General features: G+C 35.5%; 1 protein-coding gene across 5 annotated transcripts in view; it reads right to left on the minus strand.

Annotated features, from left to right (window-relative positions):
• Positions 1–21,418, minus strand: part of CPEB1 (cytoplasmic polyadenylation element binding protein 1) — a 74,953-nt gene that overhangs the window by 35,824 nt on the left and 17,711 nt on the right. For 4 of the 5 annotated variants that reach the window (XM_051981918.1, XM_051981919.1, XM_051981917.1 and 1 more), the window contains one exon: positions 2,114–2,302. In XM_051981918.1, coding sequence (XP_051837878.1) covers positions 2,114–2,302 — 189 coding nt within the window. Of the gene's footprint in view, positions 1–2,113; positions 2,303–2,628; positions 2,915–21,418 lie in introns of those variants that run through there. The other variant, XM_051981920.1, reaches the window with a different exon arrangement.

A 21,418-nucleotide genomic window follows, 5' to 3' on the forward strand; every position in this document is an offset into this window, starting at 1 on the left:
TCCATGTGTATTCTCAGATCAAACGGCTTAATATGTCCAGTAACAACCACATGTCCCATACACTTTTTTTTCCCCTCAAACTCTCTTTATGGAGGACAGTTACTGACCTATCAGAACTCCTACTCCCTCTAAAGGAGTCCATCCAGTCCTAGGACTAGGGAAGCAGTGTGGGCAAAGAAACGTGGGCTGAATGTTCTTGCTTTGTTGGTGAGAAAAAGATCTGGTAACACAGCTGTGTGGTAGGAGTTTTACATCCCAATCCAAGGAGGCAGTATACTCATGGATGGAAATGAAGAAGGCACATAGTACAGAGATGGAAAAGAAAGAGCTGATATGAATTCTCAAGCTCTAAGAATAAGGAATTGTGGTTTCAGCAACAAATCCTATTTTGCCTATGACAAATTAAAATGTCCCACTTTAAGGGCAAGGTCATAAGCCGGGTGCCCATGTAGAGCTGCTCACTTCTTCAGCAACAGCCTATAGCTTTTACTATACAATCATGTGCTATTGATCACAAGACTATCTTCATAGAAAGCATAGATGGTTTAACATTAAGTTCAACTCTACTACTGTTTAAAAAGTTCAAACTAAAGCAATGAAGCCACTGAAAACAGGAAGAAGAGAGAAGAGCACATTCCCCACTGCTAATTTTTAAAGTCACGAACGGGGAGGCCTTCACCATCTAGCTTAAGTGGCTAGCACCATCTTCTGTAACACTTTCAAGTGAAAACAGAACAAAAGGAAAGACAAAGCTTTAAATATCATCTTTCATATATAAACACTAAGGAAAGGCTACAAGAACCTTAGGCTTAAAGAGTTCACCCATTATCAGTGATCTGATCCCAAATGAAATATGAATATGAAGTTTTCCATTTCTCCTGAAAAGGCTGGGTACTGCATAGATTGACTACTCAATGAAACCCAATGCTACCTAGGAGGGAAGAGAAGGGAGAGGTCAAATAATCAAAATTATATCCCTTTCTTTGCCCAAGTTTTAAAGCCACTTTAAAAAAACACAACTCTTTCTTTTTTAAAAATAAAACTACTAAATGAACATTAAAATGCCCCAAAATACAAATACTCATTAAGCTTTGCAAAGCACTTGAAAAGGCTTGAAATAATAGCCAGAAGTAGGCCTGTCTTCTCCCTCCTCAAAAAAAAAAAAGAAAAGGAAAAAGAAAAAAAAAAAAGAAAAAGGCAGCAGCAGCCAAAATAACACTGTCACATTTTAGGGAATACTAATGGATATAATGAGAACTTTTTTGTCCACTCAAGCCACAAAGGCTTTAAGATTCCCCCCCACACACACACTTTTCTAAACCACTTGCAAAGTTCTTAAGTTTCCTGCTACTCAGTTTAAATTGGGTTTAATCAATGATCCTTCACTGAAAATAATGTGATGAGTAGAGTAAAAAGAGAGCGAAGATGGGCTTGCCCATCAACTGTGCAGAATTGGAACCTTTGGGATAAGGGGTGGGGCCCCAAGTTAGGAATTTTTTCCCATCCCCATCCCCAAATCACCAACTCTAAAAGTCAAGTCCCCATCTCCAACTATATTTCTAGCTTAAAGACAAATAAATTCTAAATGCAGCATGGCTACAAGATCAGCAAGTTAAAATTCATTCTCTGCTGATATTCTGCAGTCTTCTAAGACTGTTCTCTCTTGCCCTTCTCAATGTCTGTCTAACTCTGACACACACACACACACACACACACACACACACACACACACACACACACTTAACAAATAAGAAATTTAAGTCTGACATCAAATGTTCAACTCCCTCCTCTTCTTTCCCCTCCCCCCATCTAAAAGTGTTTTGCTACATCATCTCCAATATGGAACTAGATACTGACAAACATTAGTTACCTTCCTATCACTTGCCCACAAATCCTCGAAAGAATAACAACTTTGACCATTTATTATATTGAAAGGAAAAAAAGACTCTCTACAAACAAGCTGTTTTTCTCACATTCACATCTCTGCAAAACAGCTCCATGATAAGAGGTTGAAGACAGAGAAAGGGAAAGAGAAAAATCCGACAACTGTTGCTGCGGATGTCAGCTGTACCCCCCCTCCCCCCCCCCCCCCGCCAGGCCCCAATTCACTCACCGGATTGTGGGCTGCTCTGTGCTGCAGCATCAGAGTCCTGGGTACTCCATGGTCTGTCCCACCCTGTCAAGCTAAGGGACTGCAGGCCAAGGCACAGGTCATTTGCATCCGGGAGGCCCCGGGAAGATTCTTGCGCAGAGGTGGGGAAAAGCATCCTGCTTGTAACTGTTCCTTCAGAGTCTGAGAAGTCTGTTTTGGATAGAACAGACACAAGCCCAAGAGTTAAGGGTGTTATTTAAAAAAAAAAAATATATATATATATATATATATATAAAACGTACACATATACATATATATAAAATATGTGTGTATGTGTGTATATATACATATATAGGTTTCTATATTATATATTTCTATACACACATACGCATATATTAAATGTCTAAATTAAAGAGAGTTTCCTTAGGGTACAGGCTTGTAATCCGGGCTGTCAGGGTCCTGCAGCCACTGTTCCAGCACTTTTAGGGCATCCGGTCTAGAACCACCCAACCTGCCACCCCACACCCCACACACACCTATCCCGTCTGCATTACTGACTGGGCCAGCATGTGATCAGGCTGCTGATGCGTACCCCGCTGCCAGTGACATCAGCAAGGCATGCAATAGAGAGGCATCATCTCTAGAACTAAAGGGGTGGGGAGGGGAGGAGAAGCAGCGAGGAGGAGACTTCCCTTCCAGAGACAAGACAGCACAGCAGACAGGAAGAAAAAAGGTGCAGTTTGGCTCAGCTCAGCCAGAGAGGCAGCACAAACAAGCCGGAGCTACGGCAGAGTCACTGCTGGCCTGAAATCCGGCAACCTCACTAATGAGCGCACCCCAACAAAGACAGAACCTGGTGCTTGTTTGCTGCTGCTCCTCTCTAGTCCCCTCCCCTCTCTGAAAACCAAAAACACTTTAGTCCTGGACACTCTCCAGCTGCCGGCTTGAGCCCTGATTTAGCAGCCCGATGCAAAGCTTCACAATTCTGCTAGCATAATCTATTTGCTTCAACTTGGCCCCAGTACCTCCCTGACTGCACTGCTTACCACTGAATAAAGTGGATAATCTTTAGAAAACCAAAATTCAAGCCCTAGACCTTATGTACCTAATGTGATAGGCTAGCCTTAAGTCAAATTAAAGGGGGAAATGTGGTCAGGGGTCAGCAACTGGCACACCCCTTCTCAAGAAGGGTGCATGCTTGCTGTAGAATATTATCATATTTCCCATGACATTTTCCTATAATCCATGTGGCAAGTTAAACCCCATTTAGATGAGGATCCTTGCTTCTACTACTAACCAATCTCCTCCTTGCCCCAAATGGGGTCTATACCATCAATGAAGAACCATATATCCCAGAGTAGGTTTTCTCTCTTTTGTGACTCTCCTAGGAAGGCTATACATGCATCAAGACTAAGAAAATATCATGTTTCACATTTGAAATCACAAAAACAAGGGACAGATGCTGCAGGTAACAACAACATTGCACAAAGAAGTCTGAACTGCTAGAAAGATACTTGCTTATACACCAAACTGTCTAGGAAGCAGAAGAAACCCAAACTTCTCATCTTGTCTTTTTTTATTCCAAAGGTGAGCCTTTGGTACTCTCTGACTATTCCTAGCTTAATACTGCAACAATTACTCCTTACTTCAAAGGTCAGGAAGTACAACACGGCAACTATCGCTACTTTTAACTGGAACAGAAGAAAGCTCTTATTCTTCCTCAATCCCCCTTCATCTCTGCCTTTGTACTCATCCTTCACAGCCCCACCCTGCTCCCAACAATCTTTATAGTGCACAATCTACTTCTAGTAGACTAAGATTGCTAGCCAAGAGGTATAATTAGACATCATGTATATCTAATCACTATCTCCCCTTCTTTCTGAAAATAATGACCTATGACTCTGATTCCCCGCTAACTCAATTCTTTTAACACATCTTTTTCCTATAGAAAAGAGATTAACTGATAAAACACAATCCCACCCAAGATCTCTAGCCACATAAAGCACAAGTTAAATCCTAGGTCATCAGATAGTTTTGAGGTAGCTAGATGGAACAAATGTCACAGCAGATCTCCCTACATAACCTATAGTGGAAAGAAGTAACTAGTATATAGAAAGCAACTTCATGGAATTCTCTCTCTCCTGCTGACAGGAAAAGGTGGGGGGAAGAGGGCAACAACAGTCCATCTCCTGCAGAAATAGCTGGCACCAAGCCTCCTGCAGCACTCCTTATGTATGTGCCCAAACTTACAGGGCTGTGGACAAAGATTATCTGTGGCAAACTAAGGTAGACAACTTATTTGGGATTCAAAAAAAATTTAAAGCTGAAAAAGATCTTAGGTCATCTAGCGTGACTTCTTTTTACAGATGTGGAAGCTAAGACCCAGAGACATTGACTTGCACAAGACTGAAAGCATCAGAGCCAAGCTGCGAATGCAGGTACTGACTCAAAATCAGATTTCTTTCTTCAGAGGTTGCTGCATTCATGTCCTCCCCAGCACTCTGCTTGGCTGCTGCAATCAATTTCCCCACAACTGCAGAAAAACACTACTCATTCTATTCACCCAGAAATAAATATAATACCTTTAATAAACTTCCATTTTTTTCTCTGATGTGCTAGAGATGTTCCCTGCTGCCACAATATTGCAAATTCCTTGGGAAACCTCATTCTAATGTACCCCCCAATCTTTAGGAAACATTGTGTGGCTTAAAAATCTTTTGCATCTACTATTTTTATCTCTTTACAGCCACCTTTAAAATTCTTCAGTTAATTCTATTCCACCAAGTTATCTCCAATTCATTTGCCCTCAAATAGATTTTTTTCAATTGAAGATTTGAGAGACCAGATTATTAGTAAGTCTTGAGAGACTAGAAAGTTTGGACTGCTCAGCTTACTACAGGGTCTTCCAAAAGAATTTAAGTTCGTTGAGGGCAATAAGTTTTTTTTGTTTGTTTTTGAAATTCAAGCACATTTAGCACAATCCTTGGCACATAGATATGCTTTTGAATTAAGTGATAAAACAAGAGGAAAGAAAAAACTCTCAAGCTGGGGGCTGCTAAAGTGAAAATGATGCTTCTGGCAAGATTAATCTGGTAGTAGTATATGAGATAGATTAGAAAGGAAATTAAGAGAAATTAAGAGTCCAAGAGGGAAACCCAGAACTAGAACTGTTTCAATGGAAATGGAGCTGAAATAATTCAAATGAAGAACTTGCTACTTAGAAAGCATTAAGCTCTATAGAGGGAATGAGAGAAGCAAGAGTCAAAACATTAGAGGTATCAAGACTAAAGGTACATATTGTCTTGCAGACTAATTAAGAGACAACTGGATTCAGGCAAGATATTGGGGATGAAGAAAATACAATCATGAAACCATTAGAGAAGAAAGATGCTATCTCAAAAGGGATTGAGGAACAGAAGACCACTACATCATGAGAATACTCAAGCAGGAAGAGAAAAGATTCACCCAAGAAGAAATTCATCACAAAATTACTGAAAAATAACAGAAGTCACAGAAAGGATGGCATAACGGATAAAGTACTAGATCTATAGTCAGGAAAACCCCAAGTTGGAATCAGAATGCCTCAAATCCTACTTAGCTAGGGGATTCTGGATATGTCACTTAATTTCTCTCAGTTTCAAGGTATTGGTTTGTATAATTAATAAATGAGAAAGAATAAAAACTAATGAGAAAATGTCAAAAACTTAACCCTGGGGAGCTACAAATAGAAAGGGCAAGACAATCTACTCTCTAGGAAAACTGACAAGAACAGAAAAGAAAAGTTTGGCTGCAGAGTATGGGGAGAAGTCCAGAAGTTCTGAGGGCACACAGGTCCTGTCTCACTGAAAAAGGTGAGAATTGATTCTCATCTCATCCACACTGTATGAGTGAGCACTAGAATAATGAGAATAATAACACTTACTTAACAGGACTGTATTAAATATCATTACTGTTGTCATAATAAAGAGAAACTTTATTCGTGTTTGAGGAAGGTAGAGAGAAGGACAAAGACAATTGCAGGTACGAATAACCTCTACAAGTATAAGCAGTTCCTCAGAGACAAAAAGATTATTAAAGACTATTAAAATATTAAAATAATTAAAAATTTAATAGACTATTAAAGACTAAAAAAGACTATTAAAAAGACTACTAAAAATTAAAAGACTCAAAGAAAAATGATAAAAGAAATTAGAATTTAAGAGCTCTTGAAGGAAATATACTTTAGGACAGAAGGTGGAAAACTTAAGTTAGAAAATACAGGATGATAATACCAAAAATTATCGATCTGGAAAAAATACAAACCTTTTGGAAATTAGACTTCCTAAAAACCATGACCCAACCAAAAAAACTGAACATCATTTCATAAAGGAAAATTAATCAATTCAGAATCAGAAAGCAACATGAAAAATAGAAAGAAGCCCTCATTAAAAATGAAAGTTCACCTATCACCACCTTCCTGAAACAAGAAAAGCATGACCAAATTCCAGAGCTTCCAAGTTAAAAAAAAAAAAAAACCCAGTAAGGAGATTAAAAAAAAAAAATAAGAAGAATTAGAAGAAAAGTAAAAATTCAAATACCAATGAACCACAGACAACACCACACAAGACTCGGCAGAAAATACTATTAAGGAGAGCAAATCATGGAATATGATCCCCAAAAGTAAAAATAAAAAGAATCAAGGAATACCTTCCCTTGAAAAATTGATCATCATCCTATGGAAGGCAGGGGAAGAGAAGAGCCTTTCAAGGAACAGTATTTTCGAACATTCCTGATAAACAAAACAAAACCAAAAACAAAATATGCTGACTAGCAATTATGAAATACAAACACACCCAAATCTAGACCAACATAAGCAAATAAACAGCATTTGACCAACTGATGAAAGCTAAACAATAATGTGTTTACAATCCAATGGGAAGAAGAGCCAAGTGTCCTTTCAGAATTCCATTCTAGAAGGGTCAGAAGAGAAGCAAAACTTGCACACCAACATAAGAAACAAGAAATATGTTCTCTTCTACTGATTGTAGGCAAGGGAGGAAAGAAAAAAGGGGGAAAGGAGTAAAGAGAAGAGAGGTGCCTTGTATGTGCCAAGAATTCTCCTAAGCACTTGCCAAACTTAATCTCCTTTGATCCTTCCAACAACCCCAGTAGGTAGATGCTATGATGACCTCATTTCACAGCTGAGAAAACTTAAGTGGAGATTCAGGGACTTGCCCAGGGTCATAAAACAAAGGTCTGGGACCAGCTTTCACCTCAGACTTTCTAGATTCCAGGCTTGTCCTTCTACCCACCATGTCACCTTGTGGCATCTGGGGAGGCAAGGGATAGGGAAACTTCATTCCCGGGATTTCACCCAGAGGAGGGTGGGTGAAGACGAGTCCCTCCATGATCCTCATTCTCTTCCTCAGGAAAGGAGTGAGCAGCCCCCTGCACGGGCACACAGCAATATGCAATCCAACAAGGAAACATTGAGCAGTGAGGACAGGAGAGGAAGGATTCAAGAGCGAAGCTATCATCACTGACTTTGTAAATTACACCATAAAGGAGGAAGTTATCAATAATCAAGCATAAGAATCCCAAGAATAAGGACCTAGATCAAACTCTAGGCTTGCTAAAGTAAGGAGAATCAAAAGAATAAAATCAGATGCTTCTTTCATAACCTCCTTTGCAAAGATAGAAAGAAGGTAGAAAGCTGAAAAATATAAGACATTATAAAGGGCACTACACAATTAACTAGAATCACAAAATGTGACTGAGATAAGCTCATCCATAATTATACATGGCAGCAAAACATTAGAGAGCAGAATGTAGCAACTTTTTGTTTAAAGAAAAAGTCAGAAACATAAAAATCAAGGAAACCAGTAGCAATCATTCTCAAAGCAACAGTTTAAAAAAAGACAGTCAAGAGTTGAGGAAATGTAAGGACAATTAAATCATTAATATTTAACATCTATGCACCAAATAATAGAATCTAAGTAATTAAAGGAAAAGTTACCCAGATTAAAGAGAGATAATCATACTAAGGACCTTATTGTACCCTTTTCAGAATTAGACAACATAAATTTAAATACCTGCATAGACTTAGAAAATTTGGGGGGAAGAGCCACAATGATAGAGAAAAGCCAAGAAGCTGCCTGAGCTCTCACCAGTTTTCCTCAGAAACAATATTAAATCTAGAAGCTTTAAATCAAGCATCTAAAAGAATTCTGGAGCAAACAGAATCCACATAGAAGATGTAATGAAACAATTTTGCAGTCCAAGATAACTTAGAAGGACTTCAAGAAGGATTTGTCTCCTTAGAGTAAAAGGGAATAGGAGCCCAGCACAGGTAGTGTCCAGTTAAATCAGCAGGAAGTTCTTGATCATAACACAAATCATCAACCAAAGTCCCACAATCCTGTCTCAGCAGGCCAGATATGAAGCCACTGATCAGGCCCCTGACCCCCCAAGCAAGAAAACTTGAAACAGTGTCCCCCGTTCCCTGGGAACACAAGTCAACTTTTAAAAAATGACAAAAGAACAAGAGAGCCCTATCCATAGAAATCTACAACAGTCAAAGATCAGAACACAACATCAAAATTCCTACATGTAATGCCTCAAAGAAAAATATAAATTGGCCAAATGGAAAAGGTACAAAAGCTAACTGAAGAAAATAATACCTTAAAAAACAGATTTGGGCAAATGGAAGCTAATGATTCCACAAGACATCAAGAATAAGTCAAAATTTTTTTAAAAAACAAAAAAAACACTTTAAAATGTAAAATACCTCACAACTGCCCTAGAAAATAGATCCAAGATAGATAATTTAGGAATTATTGGATTATTAGCTGATCATAATCCTCCAAAAAGAGCTTCTATAGCATCTTTTAAGAAAAACTGCCCTGCCCTGTTTGTAGTGGCTAGAAGCTGGAAAATGAAAGGATGTCCATCAATTGGAGAATGGTTGAGTAAATTGTGGTATATGAACGTTACTGAATATTATTGTTCTGTAAGGAATGACCAGCAGGATGAATACAGAGAGGACTGGCGAGACTTACATGAACTGATGCTGAGTGAAATGAGCAGAACCAGGAGATCATTATATACCTCAACAATGATACTGTTTGAGGATGTATTCTGATGGAAGTGGACCTCTTCGATAAAGAGAGCCTTAATTGATCAAAGATGGACAGAAGCAGCTACACCCAGAGAAAGAACACTGGAAATGAATATAAACTGCTTGCATTTATGTTTTTCCTCCCGGGTTATTTATACCTTCTGAATCCAATTCTCCCTGTGCAACAAGAAAACTGTTTGGTTCTGCACACATATATTGTATCTAGGATATACTGCAACCCATTCAACATGTAAAGGACTCTTGCCATCTCGGGGAAGGGGTGGAGGGAGGGAGGGGTAAAATCGGAACAGAAATGAATGCAAGGGATAATACTGTAAAAATTACCCTGGCATGCGTTCTATCAATAAAAAATTATTAAAATAAATAAATAAATGAATGAATAAAAGAAAAACTGCCCTGATATCCTAGAACCAGAGGCAAAATACTTATTGAAGTAATCTACCGATTTCCACCTGAGATCCCAACATGAAAACTCCAAGGAATACTGTAGCCAATTCCTATCAGGTAAAAGAGAAAATAATGCTAGCAATCAGAAAGAAACGATTCAAATATCAAGAAGCCACAGCAAGGATCACAGAGGATTTAGTTTCTACATTAAAAGACAGGAAAGCTTGGAATATGATATTCTGGAAGGCAAAGAACCTTGGGTTCCAATCAGGAACCAAATACCAGGCAAAACTGGGCAAAATCTTTCAGGGGAAAAGATTAATATTCAAAAAAAAATAGAGGATTTTAAAACTTTCCTGATGGGAAAAAAACAGACCTTAACAGAAAATCTAATCTTCAAATACAAGACTCACGAGAAGCATAAAAAACAAACAGAAAAGAAAAAACCATGATATTCAATATAATCAAAACTATTTACATCTCTACATGGGAAGATGATACTTGTAACTCTTAAGAACCATATCTCTATTACGGAAATTAGAAGAAATATTCTTAGAGAAGGTGTGGATATAAGTTGATTTTTATGTGCTAATAAAAAATTAATTAAGAGTTGGAAAAAAAGGATTGTACCAGAAGAAGAAAGAGGAAATAGACTTGGGCAAATCATATCACACCTAAAGGACGTGGAAAGCCCAATTACAGTAGAGGGAAAGAAGAGATGGGGAGAGCATTGTTTGAACCTTATGTTCAACAGATTTGGCTCAAAGAAAAAATAACACACTCAAGAGAGTAAAAAACTCTCTCATAGAGAAGCAGGAGGGGGAAAAAGAAAAGAGGGGGTTGGTAGGAGTGAGAGAATAAAAGGCAGATTGAGAGAGGCAATAATTGGAAGCAAAACACTGGAAAGGATGGACAGAGAGAAAGAAGACAAAGAAAAGTATCAACAGGAAAAATAGGATGGAGGGAAATACATAGTAATAATCATAACTGTGAATGTGATAAATTCTTCCATAAAACAGAAGTAGATAGAGTAAATTAAAAAACCAAAATCCTACAATAAATTGCTTACAAGAAACACACAGAGTAAAGGCAAAGGCCTCAGCTGAAGGGGGAAAAAAGAGCAACAATCCTGATCACAGACAAAGTAAAAGCAAAAAGACACAAATTTTTATACACACACACACACACACACACACACACACACACACACTAAATAAAGGAAATAAGGAAGGAAACTACATCTTACTTTAAAAGTATCATAGAAAATGAAGTAATATTAATACTACACATATGTACTAATTGGTATGGCATCAAAATTCTTAGAGAAGTTAAATGAGTTACAAAAAGAAATACCAAAAGCAAAACTATACTAGTTGTGACCTCAACCTTCTCCTCTCAGAACTCAATAAATGTAACCATAAAATAAACAAGAAAGTTAAGTAGGAGAGTAGAAATTTTAAAGTTAGATATGATCAATCACTATAGAAAACTAAATGGAGACAACTAGACAAAACCTCATCAATGCATTAGGGTATAAAACCCTCAAAAAAAAAGCAGAAAAGCAGAAAAACTAAATACAACATTTTCTGATCACAATAAAAATTATGTGTAATGAAGGGCCATTGGAAAGAATCTAAAATTTGATTGGAAACTAAATTTAATCTTAAAGAATAAAACAAATCATAAAAATAATCAATAATTTCAACAATAATCTCATCAACAATGATGAGAGAACATACCAGAATTTAAGAGAATGCAAACCAAAGCAATACTAGCAGAAATTTTCTCTCTCTAAAATGCTTATGTGAATAAAATAGAGAAAGAACAGATAAAGGAACTGGGCATGCAATTTGAAAAGCTAGAAAAAGAACAAATTTTAAATCCCAAATTAGAAACTCTGAAAAATCAAAGGAGAGATTAATAAAATTGAAAGAAAACTATTGAACTCATAAATAAAACTGTTTTGTTGATTTTATGAAAAAAAAAAAACAACGAAATTGATATGCCTTGGTTAATTTGATTTAAAAAAAGAAAAGTATCAGTACCAAAAATAAAGTGAATTCCTCATAAAGGAAGAGGAAATTAAAGCAATAATCAGGTGCTTTTGACCAACTGACAATCTAAGTGATATGAATATTTGCAAAATCATAATCACCTAAATTAACCAAAGACAAAATAAAATAACTCCATTTTAGGAAAAAAATAATTGAACAAGTCATCAATGAACTCCCTAAGAAAACATCTCCATGGCTAAATGGATTTATAAGTGAATTCTAGCAAACATTTAATGAACAATTAATTCCGGTACTATATAAACTATTTGGCAAAAAGGCAAAAAAGAATTGCTATCAAATTTCTTTTATGACAGAGATATGGTACTGATACCTAAACCAGGAAGAGCCAAAACTGAAAGAAAATTATAGACCAATTTCCCTAGCAAATACTGATGCTATAATTTCTTTGCTAATGTTTGAGATTTTTGCAATTTATCAGTAGGATAATACACACTATGATTAGGTGGGAATTTACATCAGGAATTTAAAGTGGATTCGATTTTAGAACAATAGCATAATTGACCATATCAATAACAAAAACAGAAGTCATGATTCTCAGTAAATACATAAAAGCTCTTGACAAAATAGAGCATCCATTTCTACTAAAAACACTAAAGAGCACAAGAATACATGGAGGTTTCTTTAAAATGATACATAGTGTCTATCAAAAAAAAAAAAAACCAGCATTATCTGTATTGGGCATGATAGGAAAAGAATATGATAAATATTGGAAAATGTGGGAAAACTGGGACATTGTTGGTGGAATTGTGAAGTGATTCAGCAATTCTGGAGAACAATTTCAAACTATGCTCAAAGGGCTATAAAATTGTTCATATCCTTTGATATCATGATATCATCACTATTAGGTCTATATCCTAAAGATATTAAAAAAAAAAAAAAAGTAAAGGGACCCTCCTGTGAAAAAGTGTTTGTAGAAGCTCTTTTTGTGGTGGCAAAGAATTGGAAACTGAGTGGATGCCCATTAATTGGGCTAAGTTATGGTACATGAATGTAATAAGAATATTATGGTTCCATAAGAAATTATAACCAAGCTGATTTCAGAAAAAATTTGAAAAGATTTACATGAATTGATGCTAAATAAAGTGAGCAGAAGCAGGAGAACATTGTACATAGTACAGCAAGATTATGTGATGATCAACTGTGATAGAGTTCGCTCTGCTCAGCCATACAATGATCCAAGATAATTACAATAGATTTAATATGGAAAATACCCTCTGCATCCAGAGAGAATTATTGCTTTAATTTCCCCTTCATTTATGGTTAATTCACTTCATTTTTGATACTGGTAATTTGGTTTCCTTTTTTAAAAATCAAATTAACCAAGGTATATAAATTTCATTGGGTTTCCCCCATAAAAATTAACAAAATTTAGTTTTATTTATGAGTTCAATAGTTTTTTTTTTCAATTTTATTACTCTCTTTGAATGTGGATTGAATGTGGATCAAAGCATACTATTTTCACCTTTTTTTTTGGTTTGCTTTTTCTTTCTTGTGGTTTATTTCTTTTGTTCTGATTTTTCTTTCACAATATAACTAATATGGAAATACATTTAAAGTTTGCATAAGTATAATCTGTATGATATTGCTTCCTGTCTTGGGGAAGGGATAGATAAGAGGGGGAAAAAAAGCAATTGGAATTCACAATCTTACAAAAATGAATACTGAAAACTATCTTTACATGTGATTGGAAAAATAAAATACTATCAAATTTTTCTTAAAAAAAAAAAAAACCAGGAGTGAAACAAGAATTCCCACTATCACCACTATTAAGTATTGTACTAGAAATGTGAACTTTAGCAATGAGAAAAAGAAATGGAAAGAATTAGAATAGACAATGAGGAAATAAAACTATTCAGATGATATGTGATGGTATGAGAATCCTAAAGAATCAACTAACAGCTATTTGAAATAACTTCAAAGTTACAGGATATAAAACTCACATACATCAGCTTTTCTACCAACAAAGCCCAACAGCAAGAGATCCCAAGAGAAATTCCATTTAAAATAACTGCAGACAATATTTGCAAAATTTAATTTTTTTGCAATTTGCAAAATCTACTGCCAAGACAAACCCAGTAAATATGAACACACTTACAAAACACTTTTCACACAAATAAAGTCACATATAAATAATTGGAAAAATTGCTCATGGATAGGCTAAGCTAATGTAAAAATGATAATTCCTCTTAATTTACTTATTCAGTGCCATACCAAAATGCCAAAAAATTACTTTTCAGAGCCACAAAAAAATAACAAAATTCATCTGTAGGTACACAAGGTCCAAAAATATCAATTATGGGAAAAATTACAAAGGAATGTGATCTAGCCATACCAGACCTAAAACTATATTGTAAAGTAGCAATCATCAAAACTAAGAAACAGAGTGATGTATCAGTGGAATATATTAGCTATACAATTCACAATAGTCAACGACCAATAATCTATCTGATAAACCCAAAGACTCTAGTTTCTAAGAACAATTTGACAAAAGCTGCCAAGAAAATTAGAAAATAAGTTTTACATTCACTAGACAAACTTATCTCACATTGTATACCAAGATAAGGGATGATACCATAATCGCATCAATATAGCAAGTAATAGTTTACCAATCAGATCTATGGAAAAGGGAAGATTTGACTTAACAAGAAATAAAGAACATAATAAAATGAGATTACATTTTTTAAAATTTGCACAAAGAGAAAGCAACCAAGAAAAGAAAGCAAGCAGAAAGCCAGGAAACAATTTTTATAGCCTATTTCTGGTAAAGGTCTTATTTCTGAAACATATAGAAAATGGGTCAAATTTGTTAGAAGACAAGTCATTTCCCAATTGATACATAGTCAAAGGATATGAATAGGTAGTTTTCAGAAGACATTCAGAAGACTATATATAGTTGCATGAAAAAAAATACTCTAATTTTTGATTAGAGATTGATTATTGATTAGAGAAATGCAAATTAAAACAACTCTCAGGTACCATCTCAACCTATCAGATTGGCCAACATGACAGAAAAGGAAAATGATTAATGTTGGAGATGTGGGAAAATTGTAACACTAATGCACTGCTGGTGGAGATGTGAACTGATTCAGCCATTCTGGAGGGCAATTTGGAACTGTGCCCAAAGAGCAATCAAACTACATATCCTTTGATTCAGCAATACCATTATTAGATCTGTATCACAAAGATATAAAAAAGGAAAAGGACCCACATGTACAAAAATATTTATAGCAGTTCTTTTGTGGTGGCAAAGAATTGGAAATTGGAATGTCCATCATTTGGGGAAAGCTGAATAAGTTATGATATAAGAATGTACCATTGTTCTATAAGAAACCACAAAAAGGCTGATTACAGAAAATTCTGGAAAGACTAACATGAACTGATGCTGAATCAAGCGAGCAGACGCAACAGCAAAATTATGTAACCTTTCAACAATAGATCTTAATGCTTCTCAGCAATACAGTCAGCCAAGACAATTCCAATAGACTTGGGATGAAAAGTGACATCCACATCCAGAGAGAGCACTATGGAGACCAAATGTGGAATCAAAGCATAGATTTTCACCTTTTTTGGTTTGCTTTCTACTTCTTATGATTTTTCCCTTTTGTTCTGCTTTTTTTAAAAAAAATATGACTAATATGGAAATAGGTTTAAAATAATTGTGCATGTATAACATATTAGATTGCTGTCTTTGAGAGGGAAGGAGAAAAAAAAATTGGAACTAAAAGTCCTTTAAAAATCAATGTTGAAAACTACATGTTATTGGAAAAATAAAATACTAGTAAATCAAAAAGAAAATTTAGAAAAGGTATCACTTTAGTAATTAAGAGGAGTAGAAAAGAATAAAAAAAATTTTTTTAGCTAGGCATGATAATTTTATAAAAAGTGACCATGATTTATAGCATAAAGACTGCAAACAAATGCAGAAAAAGCAATTATGAAAAACATCTTTTACTGACAAAAGCATGATTAAAATCATAATCAATAAAGAGACAATATAGGAAAGATTCTGTTTAATGGCTAGAGATCTAGCCTTGAGATCCAGACTAGGGATTTAAATCCCACGTTGGACATACCAGCCAGGAGGCCTGGGCAAGTCACAACCTACAAAAGTGCTACATTGGTCAAACATTCTTCATCAGAAAAATCCCAAGTTTTAGATCCTATTCCTAAAGTGTTTGAAGAAATTTACATTCTAAATAACTGGCGGGTCAAAGAACAAATCACAGAAAACAATATATAATTTTATTAAAGAGTACAACAAAGCATACCCAAACTTTTGGGATTCCGACAAAGCAATTCATAGGGGAAAACTTCTGCAAAATATTTTCTTCAAAAGAAGGAAAAAGAATAAATAACCTGATTGTGCATGTTTAAAAAAAAAAAAAGCAACAACAAAAATTTTTAATTGCTTAAGTAAAATTAGGAACTTTTTAAAAAGGAAAAAAAAGTAAAATTCAACAGCTAATCTAATCTTTTTTATTATAGCTTTATTATAGCATTGACAATTACAAAACCTTTTGTTCCAATTTTTCCCCTCCTCCCCCCCCACCCTTTCCCCAGATGGCAGGTTGACCAATACATGTTAAATATGGCTACCTAATCTTAAAAAGAAAAAACAAAATGTCAATACCAAAAATAAAAACTGAGAATTCAAAATGAGGAAATTTTTTAAAATTAACAACTCTCCCAGGTACATGCCAACAAAACTGATAATAAATGAAATAGATGAATACTTGCATAAATATAAAATGCCCAAATTAGAAGTAGAAAATTTAACTAATTCTATTTTTGAAAAAGAAATTTAATAAGCCATAAAGTAACTCTCACCCCCCCTCCAAAAATATTCCAAGACCAGAGATTTAACTGTGAATTATATCAAAAATAATTCCAATAACATAAATTACATGTAAAAACAAAAACCAACTACACCAAATTCTATCAGATAAATATGAATGCAAAAAAAGCAGAGGGAAAAAAAACTTAAGAGGAATAATTATCTCCATTGAGTATAAACACAAAACTATTAAATAAGGTAATAGCCAAGAAGCTACAACATACTAAAAATTCTACAGCATGATAAGGTTGGATTTGAACCAAGAACACAGGTTATTTTCCATTTCCTAAATCTTGTATACATTATTTTGGTGTTTTCCCATTAGAATGTAAACTTCCTATCAAACTGATGTGATATTTTAAAAACAGAGATGGATCAGTGGGAAATATTAGATACAAAATATACAGAAGCCAACAAAAACAAAAGCCTGTTCAGAGCAAAAAGGAGCCACAGAAGCTTCTTGATGGCATGATTCGACTTTTCCCTCAAAACTAATCTGTGCGCAAGATGGGATAGAAAGAATTCCGGAAGGAGATCAATAAGGAGGTTATAGCAACAACTCAAGCAAAATGGGATGAAGGGCTAAAATAATATGATAGCTGTGAGTAGGTGAAGAAGAGATATATTAGAAATGTTTTTATAATCAACATGATTTTGTAAAATGAGTGGACGGGAGCTGGGGTAAATGAAGTTGAGGACTCCTATATGTGGTAAATATGAGTAACTGAAAGAATAATAGTCACCTCAATGGAAACATGAGGGGAAAGGGGGAGCAAAAATAATGAGTTTTATTATGAGTATGTAGAAATTAAGATGCTTATTGGACCCTCTAGGTGGAAATTTCTAAGTAATAGCTAAAGATGGGGCTAGAGCTCAGAGCTTAAATAGGAACGATTTGTGGGATGTAGAGAAATACTAGTTGAACCCATAGAAGTTAACAAGATCATTAGGAGAATATGTAGAAAGCAAAGGAGAAGGCCCAGGACAAAAAATGGTCATGTAAATTGGGGAGAAAGAAACTAGCGAGAGGAAGGTTTGGGGCTAATAACAGAAATAAGTTTGTCACCATTATTCTGAGACTAGAATAAAGGGATGCTGAGGTTATTTAAAGTATGGAACTGGAAAAGAAGGAGTTCACAAAAGTCTTTTTCAGTAAAATAGTACACAAAATACTTTGCTGGGAGAAAGAGAAAGATCATAGTTCAAGTACCTTGGAAAGAGAATGCTTTGAACACCCTTTGGAAGGAATGTGATAGGACAATCAGAGAAAAGCAAATGACTGATGTGTAGCAGTAGAAACCTAACTGAGGTCTTAATAACAAATTTGTCATGCAACTCTCCTGCAATATTCAGCAGCATACAAGGAGCAGTAAGCAAAGGAAGTCAGGGGCAGAGATCGACTATCTACAGAGACAGGGCTAAGAAAGAAAAGATGAGCTGCAATGTGACAATGGTGGGAAGGGACACATGAATGAAGCCAAGTATAAACTGGAACTGCTAAACAAAGAGTTAAGATACTGATGAGAAGAAAAATAAGTCCAGAGAAGAAAGGAAGACAGAGGGACTCAAGTTGTGGCAAGGTCAAAACAGGAATTTAAAGAGGAACTCCAATTGTGGACATGAAACACTTGATGAAATAAAACATATCAACACCCCTATGTAAGTCTGAGGTGAAGCTGAAGTTACTGAAGGTGGAAAAATGGGAAGAAGCAAGAGTGGTATGATAACAGTAATTATTAAAACATCCAGTATTGGATTATAAAAATGAAAAATTGTATCCAACAAAATAGTTTCAACTCCACAAACATTGGTAAGTTCTTATGTACCATGCTAGGTACCAGCGATACCTACACACACAAAAATGAAGGTGCCAAAAATGAAGGTGCCCTTGGCCTTTCAAGATTTCAGAAAATAATCTGAAGTAGAAAAAAAGAAAATACTAGGGCTATGTGGGGGATGGGGAAGAAAAATAAGAGTGTGCCAAACCATGCACAGCCTGTGCAAAAGCCTTGAATTGAGATAGGGAAAAGCCAACAAGGATAGTATGAAATGCAAGTACAGAGCACGAAAAGGAATAATGTAAACAATCTAAATAACACCCATGATGTGCCAGGCACTGTGCCAAAGAAACACTCTACAGCACTGGCCCTGAAATCAGAAGGATCCAAGTTCAAATCTGACCTCAGACACACTTCCTAGCTGTGTGATCCTGGGCAAGCCACTTAGCACCAATTGCCTCAGCAAAACAAACAAACAAACAAACAAAAAAAAAAAAAAAAACCCCACAACTTTACAAATATTACCTCATTTGATCCTCACAATACCTCTAAGAGGTAAAAGTTGTTATCTCTCCACTTTATAGCTGAGAAAACTGAAGTCAACAGATGAAGTAACTTGTCCAGAGTCACCAAGACTTACAGGGGACCTGGATCTTGCATTGCCTAGAGTTGAGTACTCTGTGCGCTATGGCACTCCCCAGCTTAGCAGGTAAAAACAGAAGATCTGCAATTGTACTGTCCAGGCAAACAGAGACAACCATAGGACAGGAAAAGAGCTCTTTACAAGGCATTCCCAATGATGCCTTTTTGCTTTTCCTGCAGTCATTCTTGGAAATTAGCCACACATACTCCTCAAAAAATGGAGCCCACTTTTACAATCTAAGCCAAAAAAAATAAAAATTCACCAATACATCTGACAACATATGCAGCATCCAGTCTGCCTGCTGAAGAGAAAAGATTAAAAAAAAAGATCCTTGATCACCTAGGGAAAAGCTGTTTCAGTGGAGTAGTGGGTTTGGAAACTTGACTGTAAGGCAATGAAAAGCGGGTTGCAGCTAAGGAAGTGCAAACAATGAGTGTAGGCTGCTTTTTCTAGGAGTCTGGCTGTGAAAACAAAGTGAAATATAAAATGATAGTTTAAGGGCCAGTCAGGTCAAGGCAAAGGAAAGTTTCTATTTCTTTTTTTAAAAGCTTTTTATTTTCAAAAACGTAAGCAAAGATAATTTTCAACATTTACTCTTGCATAACCTTGTGTTCCAAAATTTTTTCCTTCCTCCCTTCCCCTCACCCTTTCTCTAGACAGCAAGTAATCCACTATATGTTAAACATATGCAAATTTTCTATACATGTTTCCATAACTATCATGGTGCACAAGAAAAATCTGATCAAAAAGAAAAAAATGAGAAAGAAAACAAAATGTAAGCAAATACCAACAAAAAAGGGAAAATACTATGTTGTGATCCACGCTCAGTCCCCACAGCTCTCTCTCTGGGTGCAGATGGCTCTCTCCAAAGGGAAGGTTTTAAGAAACAGACCTAGGTACATTTAAGGCAGATAAACCAGTGGATAAAGACTAGAGATCATAAGAAGGTACTCAAAAGATCATGCTCAGGAAAAGATGAGTTCCAGAGATAAGGAAAGGGTTTATTCTCATTGGAAGATTCCGTTCTTTTTCTCAAAGTGGAGCCAAGGGGGAGAGAAAGGGAACAAAGAATGAGACTCGTGGTATCCTCAATTTTCTTGGTAAAATAAGAGTAAAGATCATCTTCTAAAGGTTTGGAACAGATTATAGAGACTATAGAGAGTTTGAGAGAAAATCAATCAGAAGAGTTAAAGAATACGACAGCTACTAAAGCCTAGTTGGGATCAGGCTAAATGTGATTTTATGCAAGAAACTGAACAGCAGAGGAACTGTTGCAGAGGAGGGTAGCAGAGAGAGGCTAATTCAAGGCTCTTTGGCAAACAGCAGCAGTAGTACTATAAGAGTACAAGAGATAAAGCATATTAACATCATTTAGTCTAAAGTCCTATTGTATTTAGGAGTATAGAGGGCAGCAGAGAAGTAACCTGCCTCACTTTGGACTGCTTAAAAGAGAACAGTGAAGGGGGAAAAAAAAAAAAAAAAGGTAATGACTTGTGAAATCAAGCAAGGGTATGAATAAAAGGTAACAAATAAGGCTAAAGAACAATCCCAAACTAAAAAGCAGTCTTCTCCCTCCACACATACACACAAATATATAAAGCAAAGATTTGTAAGGCAATGAAGTATTATATAGAGTGAGACTTGGATTTTGGAAGATGGGTTCAAATTGTCTAATATTTGTTGATAGGAAAATAAGCAAATTATGACCTCTTTATCTTTTTTTAATCATTTGGAAAATGGAGAAACAAATTATCTCTTATTTACTTCAGAGTATTGAAATGAGCCTTCAAATGGGATATCCTATATCAGCACTTGTCAAATTTTAAAGCCCTAGATATAGAATTGCCAGCTATTGTAGCTTTGATAGTTAGATGTTATAATTTTGATAAAGCTAATATTATAAAACATCAAGGTAGAATATCATTCCATAAAAATTATTTGAAAAGTTGTAAAGCAATATTGCTAAAGAAAATAGCCTCAAGCTCCCATTTCATACTATATACTAAAATACAAGATAAATCAATGATGCATAGAAAATATTTTTTAAAATAACGAAATGGAATCATTTCTCAACTGTGAAGGAAATTCTCATCTATTCAACAAAAAATAATTTCTAAATAACAAAATAGTGATTAGTTTTTCACATTACAAAAAGAAACGCATATGCAGAAAAGAGAAGCATTACCAAAACAAAATGAACAAATTAGCAAATTCCTTATAGACTTTGAGGAATTATTGAGGATAACTGGTTGAGGGAAAATTACCAGTAGCCCCCACCTGAAAAACCTTTCAATTCTAGTAAAAAATGCGGATTGAAACAATTCTAGTAGCACAATACACCTATTAACTTCTTACAATCTGGCTTCTGACTTTCCTGTAGAAAATGCTATCTAACGTTACCCATGATCTGTTGAACCCAATGGCCTCTGACTTTTCTGTAGCTTTTTACATTATTGATGACCACTCTTCTAATTGTAGGTTATCATCTTTTC

This window comes from Antechinus flavipes, chromosome 2 (genome assembly GCF_016432865.1).
Source record: "Antechinus flavipes isolate AdamAnt ecotype Samford, QLD, Australia chromosome 2, AdamAnt_v2, whole genome shotgun sequence".
NCBI lineage: Eukaryota > Metazoa > Chordata > Mammalia > Dasyuromorphia > Dasyuridae > Antechinus > Antechinus flavipes.